This window comes from Petromyzon marinus, chromosome 62 (assembly GCF_048934315.1).
Source record: "Petromyzon marinus isolate PM22_M1 ecotype Great Lakes invasive population chromosome 62, UKy_Petmar_22M1.pri1.0, whole genome shotgun sequence".
NCBI classification, from domain to species: Eukaryota; Metazoa; Chordata; class Hyperoartia; order Petromyzontiformes; family Petromyzontidae; genus Petromyzon; species Petromyzon marinus.
The window spans coordinates 1,505,228-1,519,272 of NC_133728.1; the positions used below are offsets into that span (position 1 = coordinate 1,505,228).

The 14,045-nt window shown below is 50.1% G+C and overlaps 1 protein-coding gene across 2 annotated transcripts in view; it reads left to right on the top strand.

The window, feature by feature from the left end:
• LOC116955954 (gap junction alpha-5 protein-like) overlaps positions 1 to 12,145 on the top strand; it is a 29,680-nt gene extending 17,535 nt beyond the window's left edge. For both annotated transcript variants that reach the window (XM_032977315.2, XM_076053627.1), the window contains 3 exons: positions 244 to 504; positions 4,680 to 4,983; positions 8,810 to 12,145. In XM_032977315.2, the coding sequence (XP_032833206.2) occupies positions 244 to 504; positions 4,680 to 4,983; positions 8,810 to 9,084 (840 nt within the window). In that variant the 3' untranslated portion in view covers positions 9,085 to 12,145. The remainder of the gene's footprint in view (positions 1 to 243; positions 505 to 4,679; positions 4,984 to 8,809) is intronic.
• Positions 12,146 to 14,045: the final 1,900 nt, after the last annotated feature.

Sequence of the window (14,045 nt, forward strand, 5' to 3'; positions counted from 1 at the left end):
ACCCCTTCACCACCCACGCACCACCCCTTCACCACCCACGCACCTCCCACGCACCAACCACGCGCCAACCACGTACCACCCCCGCGCCACCCCTTCACCACCCACGCACCACCCACGCACCACCCCTTCACCACCCACGCGCCACCCACGCACCACACACGCAGCACCCACGCACCAACCACCCACTCATCATCCACGCGCCATCTCCCCCCCCCATCTCCCCCCCCCCGCCCCCCCACGCAGGAGGCTCCTCCCGTGCGTCTCCGCGGGGCCCTGCTCCGTACCTACGTGCTGTGCGTGTCCCTGCGCTGCGCTCTCGAGTTGTGCTTCTCGCTGGGCCAGTACGGCCTCTACGGCCTCCTGCTGCGGCCCCTCTACCGCTGCGAGCGCTGGCCCTGCCCCAACGCCGTCGACTGCTTCCTGTCGCGCCCCACCGAGAAGAACATCTTCATCGTCTTCATGATGGCCGTGTCGGCGATCTCGCTGGCGCTCAACCTGGCCGAGGCGAGGCGATGCGCGGTCGCGTTGGTGGTGGTGGCGGTGGTGGTGGTGGTCTTGGTGGCGGTGGTGGCGGTGGTGGTGGCGGCGGTGGCGGTGGTGGCGGTGGCGGTGGTGACGGTGGCGGTGGTGGTGGCGGTGGTGGCGGTGCTGGCGGCGTCACCACGCCACGGTGGCTATGAGATGTTAACTATCTCGCCTGGTATTCAGGAGGTCGTGGATTCGATCCCGACCCTGACGCCTGCTGCTGTATATTTGGAGTTTGCGGTGTCTCTCTCTCATCATCATCACGGTGGCTAGGAGATGTTAACTACCTCGCCTGGTATGCAGGAGTCCGTGGGTTCGATCCCAACCCTGATGCCTGCTGCTGTATATTTGGAGTTTGTGTGTCTCTCTCTCATCATCATCACGGTGGCTAGGAGATGTTAACTACCTCGCCTGGTCAGCAGGAGGTCGTGGATTCGATCCCGACTCTGACGCCTGCTGCTGTATATTTGGAGTTTGTGTCTCTCATCATCATCATCATCACGGTGGCTATGAGATGTTAACTACCTCGCCTGGTATACAGGAGGTCCTGGGTTCGATCCCGATCCTGACACCAGCTGCTGTATATTTGGAGTTTGTGTGTCCCTCTCTCATCAACATCACGGTGGCTATGAGGTGTTAACTACCTCGCCGGGTCTGCAGGAGGTCGTGGATTTTCTCCGAATCCTCCAGTTTTTCCCTCCACGTTCATGATCACACGTTGAGAGTATTTGCCCTCAATACATTGCCACATGATTACAAGGCCAGGTCGTTTCTGAAATAAGAGCTATTTAGCTCCGTGGGCCTTACCTGGTACATACAAATATAAAGTTTGTTACTTTAATCGACAAGACGTTGCCTACAGCTGGGTTGCCAGCTGCTGCTGCTGACAGCGGATAGTGCTGACAACGGATACCACACCCATTTCCTCCTCATGTGATCATCTCGTTGCACAAAAAGCAGTATATGGGGATTGTTGAGTTTATGAGAATTGTTGAGTCCACAGGCAGTGGTGAGTCTATGGGCAGTGTTGAGTCTATGGTGCAGTGTTGAGTCTATGGTGCAGTGTTGAGTCTATGGGCAGTGTTGAGTCTATGGGCAGTGGTGAGTCTATGGGCAGTGTTGAGTCTATGGGCAGTGTTGAGTCTATGGGCAGTGTTGAGTCTATGGGCAGTGTTGAGTCTATGGGCAGTGGTGAGTCTATGGGCAGTGTTGAGACTATGGACAGTGTTGAGACTATGGACAGTGTTGAGTCTATGGTGCAGTGTTGAGTCTATGGTGCAGTGTTGAGTCTATGGGGCAGTGATGAGTCTATGGGCAGTGGTGAGTCTATGGGCAGTGTTGAGTCTATGGGTAGTGTTGAGTCTATGGGCAGTGATGAGTCTATGGGCAGTGTTGAGTCTATGGGCAGTGTTGAGTCTATGGGCAGTGTTGAGTCTATGGGGCAGTGTTGAGTCTATGGGCAGTGTTGTGTCTATGGGCAGTGTTGAGTCTATGGGGCAGTGTTGAGTCTATGGGCAGTGTTGAGTCTATGGGCAGTGGTGAGTCTAGGGGCAGTGTTGAGTCTATGGGTAGTGGTGAGTCTATGGGCAGTGTTGAGTCTATGGGCAGTGTTGAGTCTATGGGCAGTGTTGAGTCTATGGGCAGTGTTGAGTCTATGGGCAGTGTTGAGTCTATGGGCAGTGGTGAGTCTATGGGCAGTGTTGAGACTATGGACAGTGTTGAGTCTATGGTGCAGTGTTGAGTCTATGGTGCAGTGTTGAGTCTATGGGGCAGTGATGAGTCTATGGGCAGTGGTGAGTCTATGGGCAGTGTTGAGTCTATGGGCAGTGTTGAGTCTATGGGCAGTGTTGAGTCTATGGTGCAGTGTTGAGTCTATGGTGCAGTGTTGAGTCTATGGTGCAGTGTTGAGTCTATGGGGCAGTGATGAGTCTATGGGCAGTGGTGAGTCTATGGGGCAGTGTTGAATCTATGGGCAGTGTTGAGTCTATGGGCAGTGTTGAGTCCATGGGCAGTGGTGAGTCTATGGGCAGTGTTGAGTCTATGGGCAGTGTTGAGTCTATGGGCAGGGTTGAGTCTATGGGCAGTGGTGAGTCTATGGGCAGTGTTGAGACTATGGACAGTGTTGAGTCTATGGTGCAGTGTTGAGTCTATGGTGCAGTGTTGAGTCTATGGTGCAGTGTTGAGTCTATGGGGCAGTGATGAGTCTATGGGCAGTGGTGAGTCTATGGGCAGTGTTGAGTCTATGGAAATTGTTGAGTCATTGGGCAGTGGTGAGTCTATGGGCAGCGTTGAGTCTATGGGCAGTGTTGAGTCTATGGGTAGTGTTGAGTCTATGGGCAGTGATGAGTCTATGGGCAGTGATGAGTCTATGGGCAGTGTTGAGTCTATGGGCAGTGTTGAGTCTATGGACAGTGTTGAGTCTATGGGCAGTGTTGAGTCTATGGATAGTGTTGAGTCTATGGGCAGTGTTGAGTCTATGGGGCAGTGTTGAGTCTATGGGCAGTGGTGAGTCTATGGGCAGTGGTGAGTCTACGGGCAGTGTTGAGTCTATGGGCAGTGCTGAGTCTATGGGGCAGTGTTGAGTCTATGGGCAGTGTTGAGTCTATGGGCAGTGTTGAGTCTATGGGCAGTGTTGCGTCTATGGGGCAGTGTTGAGTCTATGGGCAGTGTTGAGTCTATGGGCAGTGATGAGTCTATGGGCAGTGTTGAGTCTATGGACAGTGTTGAGTCTATGGGCAGTGTTGAGTCTATGGACAGTGTTGAGTCTATGGGCAGTGTTGAGTCTATGGACAGTGTTGAGTCTATGGGCAGTGTTGAGTCTATGGGGCAGTGTTGAGTCTATGGGCAGTGGTGAGTCTATGGTGCAGTGTTGAGTCTATGGGCAGTGGTGAGTCTATGGGCAGTGGTGAGTCTATGGGCAGTGTTGAGTCTATGGGCAGTGCTGAGTCTATGTGGCAGTGTTGAGTCTATGGGCAGTGTTGAGTCTATGGGCAGTGTTGAGTCTATGGGGCAGTGTTGAGTCTATGGGCAGTGGTGAGTCTATGGGCAGTGTTGAGTCTATGGGCAGTGGTGAGTCTATGGGCAGTGTTGAGTCTATGGGCAGTGTTGAGTCTATGGGCAGTGTTGCGTCTATGGGGCAGTGTTGAGTCTATGGGCAGTGTTGAGTCTATGGGCAGTGATGAGTCTATGGGCAGTGTTGAGTCTATGGACAGTGTTGAGTCTATGGGCAGTGTTGAGTCTATGGACAGTGTTGAGTCTATGGGCAGTGTTGAGTCTATGGACAGTGTTGAGTCTATGGGCAGTGTTGAGTCTATGGGGCAGTGTTGAGTCTATGGGCAGTGGTGAGTCTATGGTGCAGTGTTGAGTCTATGGGCAGTGGTGAGTCTATGGGCAGTGGTGAGTCTATGGGCAGTGTTGAGTCTATGGGCAGTGCTGAGTCTATGTGGCAGTGTTGAGTCTATGGGCAGTGTTGAGTCTATGGGCAGTGTTGAGTCTATGGGGCAGTGTTGAGTCTATGGGCAGTGGTGAGTCTATGGGCAGTGTTGAGTCTATGGGCAGTGGTGAGTCTATGGGCAGTGTTGAGTCTATGGGCAGTGTTGAGTCTATGGGCAGTGTTGAGTCTATGGGCAGTGTTGAGACTATGGACAGTCTTGTATGTATGTCGAACGTCTTTTGCATCGTACGTAGCCAACTATGCGAATCGGATGTGCGGGGGAAGGACAACAAACTAAACACACAACAACAAGCAGTTCTAAAGAAACGAGTGTTCAGTCAGCTTACAAGTGTGTAGACTCTGCCTGTCACACTGCCCTCCGAGCGATAATTTCGCTTGGCCAAATGCCGAGCAGCGACTGTTAAAGACAGCGTTTAGTGGGGTTAAGATGTAGCGGGCGTGAAACAACAACATCAAAAGATAAGCGTTTTACGAACATCACATTCCGGTGCAACGTACATTTTAACACGGACTCGAACTAATAAAAAAAACAATTCACTGCTGAACTTCAGCGTATTGTTGTAAAGGTGGCCGAGCGTAATACTGGCCAAATCGCCTTCGCGTGGCACAGCATCTTGCCCCAGCGGTCTTTTGAAGGCGATACACGGGTGGTGGTGGTGGTGGTGGGGGACACCTTCGTCTTGTGTGTCGACTTGCGCAGGTGTACCACCTCGGCTGGAAAGCGTTCACGCGCAGCATCAACTACCGAGAGCCTACCTACGAGGTCCCGGATTATTCCGAGCGGCACAAAACTCCTCCGCCTCCTCCGCCCGCAAAGAACCACCGCTCCCAGCAACCGGGAGTCGAACCCAGGTCCCCGCAGGCTCCGGGTCTTCCGTGGGCGAGCGCTCGCGAAGGAGGCGAGACGGCTGAACGAGGAGGTGGACAAGACGAGGCCTACCTCGCCGCGGCGGCCCCACCGTACCGCCGGCAGGATTGGCCAACAATGTTTGCGTCCGAATTCGGTGAGACGAATGACGGCGTGCACGCGTCACGGGCGTTACCCTCGTTAAAACGCTCTTCGTCCTCGGGAGAGGACATTGGTAACAGTCACCGCGGAGGTGGAGGTAGGCGTGGCGTTGCCCGGAGGGGTCGTGTCTTTGGCCACGCACGTCACAATGGCCTCCTGCGGATACTGTTCACGTACAGCGCTCCCTGTACCCAGAATGCATCCGGAGCGCTGTGGTATAGGAGGAGGTTTGGCTGTAACATGAAGAGCTGCTGCTGTTGCTGCTGCTGCCCGTTCACAGCTCGTCGCGTTATTTCCCAGTGCTCAACGTTTCACGCGAAACAACTGTCCTACCTCAAAGGGTCCTCCTCTACCGGAGCAGATAGTATTCCCGTCTTTGCTCTACTAACTGTTGGTCACCTAATATACAAACCTATAGCCCATATTTTCAACCTGTCCATCACAGAAGCATCAGTTCCTCTAGAATGGAAACATTCCTATGTCCGTCCACTTCACAAAGGGGGCCCTAAAGATGATCCAAATAACTACCGACCTATCTCAATTTTGTCCCCGTTAATGAAAATTTTTGAAAAATTATTGACCTACCAAATTAGCAGTTTCCTGTCCACCAACAATCTACTACATCTTAAACAATCTGGGTTCCGAAAAAAATACAGCGCCACATCTGCTGCATAAGACTCTCTGAATCACATTTACAATAGCCTTGATAATAAACAATACTGTGCCTGTCTTTTTCTAGACCTGTCCAAAGCTTTTGATACAGTAGACCACAACACCCTGCTTAGTAAACTTAGTTGCCTCGGTTTTTCCGAAAACGCAGTAAAATGGTTACAGAATTACCTCTTTTCTCGCACCCAAACTGTATTCACAGATGGTTGGAGGTCAAACAGTGTCGAGATAACAAAAGGGGTTCCACAGGGTTCCATCCTCGGTCCCCTCTTGTTCTCTCTTTTCACGTCAATGACTTGGGCACTGACCTGGATCATTCCAGGGTAAATCTTTTTGCAGATGACACGATACTGATTACTGCTGGCCGCTCTCCGGATGACGTGATTGCTAAGCTCCAGGGTGATTTCAACAAACTACAACATCAGCTGGTTGCTCTTAAACTAGTCCTGAATACCGCCAAAACCAAGGTGCTATGCTTCTCACCAGGACTAAAGCAGGAAGTTATTTTTCCCCAATTACATTCCTTAAATAATTATCAAATAGAGCAAGTCAAGATCTATAAGTATCTTGGGGTCATCCTGGATTCAAAACTGAATTTTGAAGATCACATTGATTATATTGGTAAAAAGACAAAAATAAAAATTGGTTTTCTGTATCGACACAAGCACTGCTTCCCCCCAATGTTCCGTTTGGAATTGATAAAAGCTACCATACTGCCTCTACTTGACTACTGTGACATCGTGTATAAATCAGCCCCAAGTACTGTACTGAAGAAGTTTGATTCCATCTATCACTCGGCCTTCAGATTTGCATTGAAATGCCCATATAGGACTCACCACTGTGATCTCTACATTGGGTCAAACTTAACATCTCTTAATGTTCGACGGCTTGTGCACCAGATCTTATGTATTCACGATGTACTTACACAAAAATCCGCAGACTACCTGCTGGATCTCCTCTCTGTTTCAAAGAACAAATTTGACCTCAGGACTTCGCTCATTTACCAGCTTCACATTCCCTATTGCCGTACAAAAACTGGAGGAAGGGCCTTTGCTATTGATGCCCCCAAGGTCTGGAATGCTATTGCCAATAAACTGCAACTTGAATCGCTACCAATGAGATCTTCTCTCAAACTCCTCGAGGGGTTGTACACCCCTAGCTGCCACTGCTATTCATTGGCATAAAATAAAATGTTTTCGCTCCAGTTGACGCTGCAAAGTATTATCTGTATTTTGATTTAGCGTGCTGATCTTAAAGGTGCATTGAAAAATATGATGCTCCGACTGATGCTCCTGTTGTTGTGGAGTAACTCATGCAGCCAGCTATGGCTCTAGGATTTGGTGTTACATGTTATTTATGTACTTCATTGTAAAAATCCGGCCAGTCCCAATGATCACTATTACGTTGCAATTATGGCTTTATTTTTTTGGTGATTTCTAAAACGTTTTTTGGTTTGGACATGTTTGTTTTGTTGTAGTACGGAGTTAGACTGATGCCTTAATCTAAGTTTTCTTGTGGTTGTTGTTGTTGTTGTTGTTTGACTTGCATCCCACTGGGATTTTTTGCACACAGCGTTGGTGTACGGTGCTTTTTTCAGGAATATTTTGCTGTTTTTTTCATGGATTTTCTGTTTGCACAGTCACATAGTCACTTTAAGATGTTTTTCTTGTTCGTGTTATAGTTTTTTTGTTTGTTGTGGATGCACCAGATTCAAGAGCCGAATGGCTCACAGGGCTATACCAAAATGAATAAACTGAAAAATAAACTGTATACATCCCATGTATACAGTGGCGATGGCGCAGCCATCGATCGAGGGTCGAATTAGAACCGCGTTGTGTGATCGGCACCGCGCTCGCTGAAGGTGTCGATGCCTTCAGGGAAGTCGTGTGCTGTGTACGCAACTGCGCACAATTCTGTGAGTCGCTTATAACCGCTTTGCCGTTACTTATTGCCAATTATGGACTCAGACTATTGTCCTATCATCTCATAGAGTCCCTGGCACGTAATAATATGCTACACGGTGGCAGTGGGGGTCGCAAAATGCCGATTTATTACTAATAAACCCCAATGATCCGATCGAAATTAGGGAATTCGATCGGATCATTGGGGGGGGGGGCACGTGCCACCCCCACCCCCCCCCAACTGGCTCCGCCAGTGTATACACCGCCTGGTGTATTCTGTTAAGGTAAAAATGTGCCCCAGCGGTGGAACCATCGGCACGCTGAACTGCTAAGCCAGAGGGGAGCCCACTGCGATTCCATCTCTCCTGGGCGCCTCTGTCCGTCGACGAGCATCGATGGGCTCACCTCGGTCACTCGATCGGCAGGTCGCGTGCGGCGGGGTAAAGCGTGGTTACTGCCACCTCATCCAAGACGTGTGGGCCAGTGTGGATGAGTCGGCCGACGCGCCCTCTTAGAGGTGGCTCGAGTGGAGGCCATTCTCCCGACAGTGGCGTGAGAGCGCGCGCAATTTGCATCGAGAAGCATTCAACGGAGCTGCCCCCAAGTGTTTGGAACCGCCTCGTTGTTGTCTCTTGGCATCTCCATGCTGGGTCTGTTCGTGAGTGCGTGGGGCTCTGTGCGTTCTGAAGGTCTCTGCGTGGGTCTGTGTGAGTCTGTGGGTCTCTGCACCTTTATGCAAGCGATTGATCATCCCAGGGCGCCATGGTGGCGAGAAGTTCACTACCTCGCCTGGTATACAGGAGGTCGTGGGGTTCGATCCCGACCCTGACGCCTGCTGCTGTATATTTGGAGTTTGCGTGTCTCTCATCATCATCACGGTGGCTAGATGTTAACTACCTCGCCTGGTATACAGGAGGTCGTGGGGTTCGATTCCGACCCTGACGCCTGCTGTATATTTGGAGTTTGCGTGTCTCTCTCTCTCTCCCCGTAGTCACGGGGGGGTTTCCCCCTGCACATTTACAATCAACGCCACACGTTTAGATAATGTGGCTTCTGCTGCTACAAATGTCCACATCACGATAAGCCGCTTTTCGTCGAACTATCATTTGCGATATAGCCAGGTCGCTTTTGATAATAAGCTGTATACACAGCTCCTTGGGAGTGGGGGGCCTCATACCTGGTAAAATCAAATAGTTTGGTTCAGTGTAGCTCCTACTAATGACCTTCCGACCCCTGACCCCCTCCCAACAGACACTGGCCGCTCCACGTTTGACACCCTGTGGGACGAGCCCTCCGCCTCTACGGGGATGCCGACGTCGCAGCAGGCGACGAGGTGCTCCCCCGCTGGGCAGCTGCCCCCAGCCACGGCGCCAGGCTGCCCCCGGCTGCCCTCGCCCCCCACGATGCCCCTGCCCCTGCCCCCCTTCCCCCTGCACATGCGCATTCAGGAGCCCCCCCACAGTCGCAGCAGTGGCGGCGGCGGCAGCAGCAACGGCAGGAGCCGCTTGGATGACCTCGCCGTTTGAAAGGACCGGGAGAAGTTTCACGATGGCCCCGTGTCGCCTAGACGCCTAGGTTCGAGACCCAGGTCTGGGTTTTTTTGTCTCGTTGAGTAGGACTGCGTCGGCGGGCGTCTCGAGTCACGGAGTCGGCACCGGCCGAGACATAGGTTTGAGCCCTGGGTGTGTGTGTGTGTGTTTCTCTCTCAAGTGGTCCATACTGGCCGTGTTTGAACAGCCTGAGGTGAGCGATCGGCTTTCTAGAAGGGGGTTCCATCCAGTGGCCGTGTCGGAGACACAGCCAGCACCGCTGAGCTCCTGGCTTCGAGCCCCCCCCCCCCCCCCCCGAGGCTGGCTGAGGGTTTGTTTCTCAGTGGGTTCATAATGGTCGTGTCGAGGACACCGATTCAGCACTGCCCAGACGCCGAGATTTAATCCTGGGCGTAGGGGAATTCGTCTGCCGCCCCCATCACCCCCCTCTCTCTCGGGAGTGTCCATAATGGCTGGCTCAGAGCTAATTACGGGTCGGGGTTTTCAAGTTCCGGTAATGGGTGCGTCGCTCTGTCCGGAGGTTCACAGTGGCCATGTTGGAGGCTCCAAAAAAACACCCAAGTTCAATTCACACGCGTTTGTCCAAGCAACTCGGAGAGGAGACTTGCCCTTTAGAACTCGGCTGTGCCCCGTTGACTCGATTCGATGGCCGTCGACCCTTCAGGGCGACCCGGGCCGGTCAGTATCCTCCGGCAGGAGCTCACGCGCTTGGCACCAGCGGGGTCGTCCTCCCGTCAAACCGTCTAGACGTTGGTGGAGTCTCGTAGCTCATCGGATTCCTCCAGGACGAAGATTCCGATTCCGGGTGGCAGCTGCTCCGGTCCACCGTTTGACGTTTCCCCAACCAGGTCTCCCGTTTTTTTTTTAGTCCTTCCCTCGCTTTCTTTTTTTCCTTCGCTTTGTCGTTTTTCTTCATCTACTCCCCGAAACGGAGCGCGGCGAGTCCTCGCTTAACGCGTGGCCGGTGTTCACACTGCAATGCGCTGTTCACTATGAACGCTGTTGACGCTGCAACGCGGTTCACGCTGCAACGCGTCGCTTGCTATTACGTGGTTCACTCTGCAATGCATCGCTAGCTATGAGCCCTGTTCACCCTGCAATGCGTCGTTAGCTATGAACGCGGTTCACTCTGCAACGCGGCGTTCGCTATGAACGCTGTTCAGGCCGCAACGCGCCGTTAGCTATGAACGCTGTTCATGCTGCAACGCGTCGTTATCTATGAACGCTGTTCACTCTGCAATGCGTCGTTAGCTATGAACGCTGTTCATGCTGTAACGCGTTGTTAGCTATGAAAGCGGTTCACTCTGCAATGCGCTGTTCGCTATGAACGCGGTTCTCTGCAACGCGTCGTTTGCTGAACGCTGTTCACGCTGTAATGCGTCCTTCGCTATGAACGCTGTTCACTCTGCAACGCGTCGTTAGCTATGAACGCTGTTCACCCTGCAACGCGCCGTTCCTTGTGAACGCGGTTTTCACTCTAATGCATCGATCGCTACGAGTGCAGTTCATTCTGTAATGCGTCGAACTAACCACGACACGTCCTGCCAAAGCCCTGCTTACTTTTCTGTAAAGCGTCCGAGGTAATTAAACAGCGTACCTTCTCTAACAAACGTTCCCTTTTCAGTTTGTTCCATTCGTTATGAATTACCATGTACAGCGGACTCTCGATTATCCGCGCAATTGACAGGGAGGACAGCCGCGGATAATAAAAAAATCGAGGACAATCCAAAAATCGCCATTTTCCGCGAATCTCTATACCAACAAGCAATGCAGGTATAAATTGTTTAAGTTAATAAAATTTATTTAATGAACAAACACTAACGTTCGACCGATGCGCGTGCTCAGCAATAACAATTTCCTACTCGAGCGCAGAATAGGCCCACTGAGTGAATGACTACAGCGTCATGCCAATCGACAAACTCCACCCACTGTTGTAAAGATATGCTACTGTACTGAAGAGGCGATCACATTTGTTCGGTTTAAGCACGTGGCTTGTAATAAACATTTCCAAAAATAACAATGTACAACTGTTTTATTAATATCATTCACTGGATCAAGGGAAAACCCATCGGTTATTAATTTATCTCAAAATCTCAGATAATCGAGAATCTGCTGTATCTGAACAATGTCATTGCAGGCCTAACGCATCGTCATTGAACACTTTTTTTCTTGAAAGCCATTGGGCTGTTACTTTTAGATCGTCAAGTTTAGACTTTGTTACATGGTTCAGGCGACCGCTGCACATTCGTGATGTTAATAAGTGTTGTAAAGTACAGCGGTGGCTATTATAGCAACGGAAGTATTTCCACGCTTCCTTGTTAACAAAGCTTCAGCCTCATGTGGGACAGCCTCGGGACACGCTCTGGGTCTCTACTGCTACGTCTGGAGAAGAGCAGTTTGCGAGTAGAGTTATTATCTGCCATTAAAATGTCGCTGTGGTTATTTGTGCAAAAAAAAATCTGTTTTATAGCTCCAATATGTAAATAAATCCGTGGTTTTTTTAGGGCTCGATTGCGTCACATAAACGGAACGTGCCAATTCGTTACGAGTACAGCACACCGGTGTGTTGGGAGAGTAAACCCACGGCATTTCCAATCCGAGCACAATTATTTCTCCAGTAATGACAACGTAAATGCCAATCTCAACAAAGCAAAATATCAACGGCACATTCTGCGTTCACACCACAGTATTCTCTCGCGCTTCGAGAGAACGACCGAGGAGCGGAGGAACCAGACAACTTGGAAAGAAGTAGCCAGGTGGCGGGCGAGCCTGCACCAATTGGACACGATCTGCGGTCCTCTATGCATCAAGATGTTTTCAGCCAAGTAATGGGCGTTTGTATATGCGTGGCGGAAAAATGTTAAAGGGGGATTGTGGTGGCGTAAACAGCCGTTTGCGTCTCCATTTCGTTTCATTGTCACGTCGTCAAAACGTTTCTCCGTCGCCTTGGCAAAAAGTTTAAATCCACATCATTAGAATAAATCACCCCACAGTTGTTATGTATCATTCCCTAAAACACACACAACAGCACTCTGAACGCCCCAGAGGCTCATCAGGCATGAGGCCCTGTGAAAGCCACAGGGTCATATTTAAATATCGTGCACTCCCAAAAAAAAGACAAGCCCGACTTTTTTGATGTTTAAAATCATTTACTAGCAATACACGATGATAGTTTAAGTGCTTTGAAAACGTTGTTTTTTTGCAACTTGTCACACGTGCATTCAGCAAACTTGCCCTCAACCCACCGGACTAAAACACTTTGTAGGGTTCACTACTGGTGGATCCATTCTCTTAAGCATAGCCTGCAACCTGGCCGAGTGATCGATCAATTCCATCCTTCAACTTCTAGAACTTTTGGTTCATATTTTCGTAAGTTCCCCCTCCCCCCCCCCTAATTTTATCCATCAGCGGTTACATCATCACGAGACGGGAATTTTCTTCTTTGGTTCTTTCGGTAAAGTCACGTAGAATGAGAATAAAATAATAAATTGATAAAATAAAATAACACAATAATATTCTCACGACGTTTCGGCCACAACACAAGCGGCCTTCATCAGGTGAAGGGGGGCGAGACTGTCTGGTAGGACAGCGCTGTCCTACCAGACAGTCTCGCCCCCCTTCACCTGATGAAGGCCGCTTGTGTTGTGGCCGAAACGTCGTGAGAATATTATTGTGTTATTTTATTTTATCAATTTATTATTTTATTCTCATTCTACGTGACTTTACCGAAAGAACCAAAGAAGATGAATCATTGCAGTCACGAAAGCTTTAAAACGGGAATTTTTTTTTTCTCTCGCTCTCGAAAACTCTCACAAAGCTGTGCGACCCATTCCGCGTTTGGAGAACGACCTGCGGAAGCGGATATCACAGAGCTACCCTCTTGAGGTTCCTTCCCTCCTACAGGCGACGCACCGGTCCAGGCCACACGGTAGCGGGCGGTGCCGTCTCACTCAATCGACCGCGTGAAATGTTCATCGCAAGACGGCCGTGCCAATATTTTCTCGGGGGATTTTCATAAGCCTGACATGTGGCTATATCAGCAACTCATCCCGTGACCGTCTCTCTGCGATCACCAGAGTAAAAACTCACGAAAACGGTCTTGACAAGGCAGGAATATGGGGGGGGTAAAAGCCAGAATTCAATTGGGGGGTGGGGGGGGGGATATTTTTTTATAATTTTAAATCAAAACTATAAGGGAGATTGTGTGCACTGACACATTCTCAAGCGACTTATCTGTTGTATCAAAATAAAAACGAACAATTTCATTTGGACTCCACAGGTTATTGTATTTTTTCTTTTACACGTGTAATGACCGAGGCAACAGGCCACACTTGCCTAACAAGCGTACATGTGAACGGACAGTCAGAAAGTCAGCCAAGGCCTCCGATTGGTGCAGGAAAGCCTCAAAGGCGATTAGTCAGGCGGCGAGATTCAAAGGGACTGGAGGAGAGATCCCAACGTAATTGTTATTAAGCGGTAATTAAATGTATTTTTTGAAGTTAAAAGTATCCCTGAAAGTATATATATTTTAAAATAAGTATTATTCATTTAATAAGCATTTGCAATTATCATATTGAGGCATGCCAGAACCATTTCACAGCAGGTTTCCCACCCACCCCCCCCCAAAAAAAAAATCAGATTCGAGAGATTTCACCGCATCACTAATTGCGACTGACATCAAATGGACTCTCTGACCAATGTGTTCAGCTTAAATCGAGACTATGTATTTATGCTTATATGTTTATATATAGCATCTCTCACGAACCAGAGGACGAGCTGAAACGAGCAGCCAGGCGGCTGAGCTGCTTCTACGAACAATCGCCCAAGCTCTGCAGTTCCCCTGTATATTAAGATATTTTCAGCCAATTGATGAGTGTTGATACGTGAGAGACCGGGGAGCCCAGAGAAAAGTCAACGCGTGTGAAGGAAGGCGACAC